The following is a 4065-nucleotide window of genomic DNA, read 5'->3' as shown; positions in this document are numbered from 1 at the left end:
CAACAAACCCCCCCCCCCCCCTCCCAATTACTATTTCTTCATCAAGAAAGCAATTCTGTTCTAAAAAGCTTAAAGTCTGATAAAGAGCAAAAGGTAAATGATACAAAGGGGTTGAGGAAGCACAAAAAATAAGCAGTGAAATGGTATTAGTCATTGAGACAGGTGGTGGCTACTGTGTACTGTCTGCCTGATCCTTGTCAGTTAATGGTGTTGCCTGAAAGGGGAGGTCTGAAATAATTTTGTGTATGTTAAGGGGAAGGTCTGCCCATGCAACTGAAAGCATTAAGGTATCAGGCTAAAATTTCAATAAATCAGCAATTAATATTGCTATCTTTGGCCACAGCAAAGTCAAGAGACTACAGCTTAGTAATGTGGGAGAGGAAAACATGGAGATAAGCTATAAAGAACCAAACTCATAGCTTGTACTTAATGCAAAGATACAAAAATGTGGTAGAAATGAAAGCGAAGTGTGGGAAAACAGCTATCCTGGCAGGGTTGGGCTGTAGTTGATATCAAGGTTGAGCCCAGAGAGAATGTTGAGGCAGTGAATGTGGGTCTAGCAAGACTTGTACTGGGGCATGGGAAAACCATGCAAAAAAACAAAGTTTAACACACACGGCCAGTCAGCAGGAGCTTGTGGGATGGTCTAAGGGGATGGTCTAAGGGGATGCTGGGAGCATCTTACACCCTGATGGGGAAAGGTGAGGCTGGACAGGCCTTCTGATCAAAGGTGAAGAGAAATATGGTCGTTTTGGCTTCTGTCACCACACTGCTGCTCCGGGGAAACAGCAAACAGTTACACTCAGCCCATCCCCTTCCTCCTCAGCCCTGGCTGTCCCGGTGCCCGTTCCTCTGTGCTGGGGAAGGACGGTGGTCACACTCCACAAAGCTTTAGCCAACAAGCTAAACCCCCCCCGAGAAAAGTTATGAACCTAAGGATAAACTGCACTCCGGTGTTAATACTCACCCATGTGTTTGTTCTCTCTCCACAAGCCTGCAGAAAGTGGTGGGGGAGCAGCCAGAGCGTGATTAATGGAGGGTACTGGGGGGACAACACTGTCCTGCCCTCAGTAACTGTCAGGCCAGGGAACATGCCAGCTTCAGTGTCATGAAAAGGAGGGAGAAAAAAACCCACCTTAAAATCAAGGACAAAAATACTGCTTAAAGCGTCATGCTTTTAAAAATTCTGTTGCCGTCTTTTCACCTATACAAGTATTCTCCTGTGTAGGTTTGAAGCCGACCACCTCATTCTCTAGATAGACTGACTTCCACTGCCCCAGGGCTCTTCCCCAGTCAGGGCAATTTTAACCAGTCCAACCAGTTCAGTTCTGGAAGGAGAAACTTATTTTTAAGACAGAAAAAATTAACACAAGATCAGTTACAGTTAATGCAGAACAAAAATTTCTTAGCAGGAAAGCAGCCTGGTATCTCCTGTCCAGCTACTGAGTGACAGGTCTGGCACTTCAGGTAACACTGAACATGTTAACTGTTTCCACAGTAAAAGTTGGTTTTGCCAATATAGAGTTTTCAGGAGATAAAAGTGTAATTTGTTATCAGGTGCTCAGCTTGCTTCACTAGCAGAGGCTGCAGTAACACCTAATTATTTAGTTTTAGAGCCACTACGTAATAATTTTTAGTGACCTCAGCAAGGCTGCACACACAGGCGCTCTTCAGGCCCCCTCTCGAGCAGCAGCGGGCGCAGCGCAGCCTGTCCCCAGGGCTCCCCACAGGCCAGGGCTACTGCTGGGCTAATGCTGCTGGGTGGCTGCAGTGGATCAGCCCAGCTCTTCCTCTGCCAGGAACACCCACCCCATCGAAGGCAACTTGCCTGCACCATTTTGCCCAGGCAGTTGGGATAAGCTGTCAGACACGCCCCTTGAACCCCAACGGTCAGGAGAGCCGCGGGGCTCCCGCCCAGAGCGAAGCCTGTAACAGGAGTCCACAGGCAGGTACCTAAATTTAGATGTGGCTTGGGAGCTGGATTCCACCCTCTCTGTGAATCGTATCCCCCCCCCGCACTTGTTACAAGGGAATACTGGAGGATTTCTTCAGTTCCCATGGACTGTGATCACATCCCTTGTTCCACCTCGTAGGAGGGCAGGGAGAGAAGCATGGTTGCCCCAGGCAAGGTGGCCAGGGCTCACCCCAAGTCCATTGTTTTTCTTTTCCAGACCTCCGACACACCTACGGGCTCACTTTTAGGAACAGCACCCGAAAAGCTTACCAAAAGGAACAAAGGAGACGAGATTGTGCACTGTGAAAAATGCTTTAATGGTGCCTGTACAGCATTTGAAGTGACTTTGAGACAGGAAGAGGAACACAACACAGACAGAGAAGTTTTGAATGAAAGAGTTCATACAGCTTTAAACAAAATTTACAGGTGTTCATCTGCATAGCTTTTACTCTGCCTCTTCCTCAGCCTCCTCCTCAAACTCCCCCTCCTCCTCGGCTGTAGCATCCTGGTACTGCTGATACTCAGACACCAGGTCGTTCATGTTGCTCTCAGCCTCTGTGAACTCCATCTCATCCATGCCCTCGCCAGTATACCAGTGCAGGAAAGCCTTTCGGCGGAACATGGCCGTGAACTGTTCAGAAATGCGTTTGAACAGCTCCTGGATGGCCGTGCTGTTCCCAATGAAGGTGGCAGACATTTTCAAGCCACGAGGTGGAATGTCACAGACTGCTGTTTTAACATTATTAGGGATCCATTCAACAAAATAGCTGCTATTTTTGTTCTGAACATTCAGCATTTGCTCATCAACCTCTTTCATTGACATACGGCCTCTAAAAACAGCAGCTACGGTCAGATAGCGGCCGTGACGTGGGTCACACGCAGCCATCATATTCTTTGCATCAAACATCTGCTGTGTTAGCTCTGGCACAGTTAAAGCACGGTACTGCTGGCTCCCACGGCTTGTGAGTGGGGCAAAACCAGGCATGAAAAAGTGCAAACGGGGAAAGGGAACCATGTTCACTGCCAGCTTCCGCAGGTCAGCATTAAGCTGACCTGGGAACCGCAGGCAAGTGGTAACACCGCTCATAGTGGCCGACACTAAATGGTTCAGATCACCGTATGTTGGAGTAGTTAACTTCAGTGTTCTGAAGCATATGTCGTAGAGGGCTTCGTTATCAATACAGTATGTCTCATCTGTGTTTTCCACAAGCTGGTGAACCGAGAGCGTGGCATTGTAGGGCTCTACTACAGTATCTGATACTTTAGGGGAGGGTACAACACTGAAAGTATTCATAATTCGGTCTGGGTACTCTTCACGAATTTTGCTGATGAGGAGGGTACCCATGCCAGAGCCCGTACCACCACCGAGAGAGTGAGTGAGCTGAAAGCCCTGGAGACAATCACAGCTTTCTGCCTCCTTTCTTACAACATCTAACACAGAATCAACTAATTCAGCACCTTCCGTATAATGGCCCTTTGCCCAGTTGTTTCCTGCTCCGCTCTGACCTGGAAGAGAGCCATTTTCGTATTAGATTACGGTCACTGCTTCCTGCTTATTGCTTGCAAGCAAAGCTTAGGGGCATCAGGCTACAGAGAAACAGAAAAGCTTTCACTTCATCGAGCGCAGAGCTGTGGTTTCACACAAGCATCTCTGAAACGGCTCGGCAGATACTCGGAAAAATTCGTGATCAGCGACACAGCGGCCATTTAATTTCTCTGGATAGTATGGAGGAGGGCAGTGCGACTCGGAAGAGCAACGACCCCTTGTGCCTCCTCGGACCTGCTCTCCCTGCAGCTGCCATCACGCACCATCCGCAGACCCCCGGTATTTCGTGCCCGTCGTGAAGCGCAGGATTAACCCCCCTCCCGGGGCCGCGCTTGCCTCAGGAGCATGTGCGGCGCTGAAGCCCGCAGTGCAGCGTCCCTGCCCTGCCCACCCCACCCCGAGCCGGTTACACGACAGGTCCCTCCCCCGCTCCCGGCGCACTCACCGAACACGAAGTTGTCTGGCCTGAATATCTGGCCGAAGGGCCCGGAGCGCACGGAGTCCATTGTGCCGGGCTCCAGGTCCACCAGGACGGCGCGGGGCACGTACTTGCCACCTGCAAGAC

The 4065-nt window shown here is 49.9% G+C and overlaps 2 protein-coding genes and 1 long non-coding RNA gene across 3 annotated transcripts in view; 1 reads left to right on the top strand and 2 right to left on the bottom strand.

Moving 5' to 3' along the window:
- LOC113486446 overlaps positions 1-1312 on the bottom strand; it is a 10038-nt gene extending 8726 nt beyond the window's left edge. The window contains exon 1 of the long non-coding RNA XR_003399592.1: positions 968-1312. This is a non-coding gene — a long non-coding RNA (uncharacterized LOC113486446). The remainder of the gene's footprint in view (positions 1-967) is intronic.
- The window catches only part of FAM166A (family with sequence similarity 166 member A), a 15230-nt gene extending 12428 nt beyond the window's left edge, over positions 1-2802 (top strand). Inside the window, exon 7 of the mRNA XM_026860336.1 lies at positions 2172-2802. Coding sequence (XP_026716137.1) covers positions 2172-2260 — 89 coding nt within the window. The 3' untranslated portion in view covers positions 2261-2802. The remainder of the gene's footprint in view (positions 1-2171) is intronic.
- TUBB4B (tubulin beta 4B class IVb) lies at positions 2251-4059 on the bottom strand. The gene is made up of 2 exons (XM_026860335.1): positions 3946-4059; positions 2251-3460 (listed from the first exon to the last, which is right to left on the bottom strand). Exons 1-2 carry the CDS (start codon positions 4004-4006, stop codon positions 2400-2402), a joined length of 1122 nt encoding a protein of 373 aa, XP_026716136.1. The 5' UTR covers positions 4007-4059; the 3' UTR covers positions 2251-2399.
- Positions 4060-4065: the final 6 nt, after the last annotated feature.

Source organism: Athene cunicularia (assembly GCF_003259725.1).
Source record: "Athene cunicularia isolate RWA chromosome 17 unlocalized genomic scaffold, athCun1 chr17_part1, whole genome shotgun sequence".
NCBI classification, from domain to species: domain Eukaryota; kingdom Metazoa; phylum Chordata; class Aves; order Strigiformes; family Strigidae; genus Athene; species Athene cunicularia.
The sequence above is the reverse complement of the archived record's forward strand: the minus strand, read 5'-3'. Positions and strand labels throughout refer to the sequence as shown.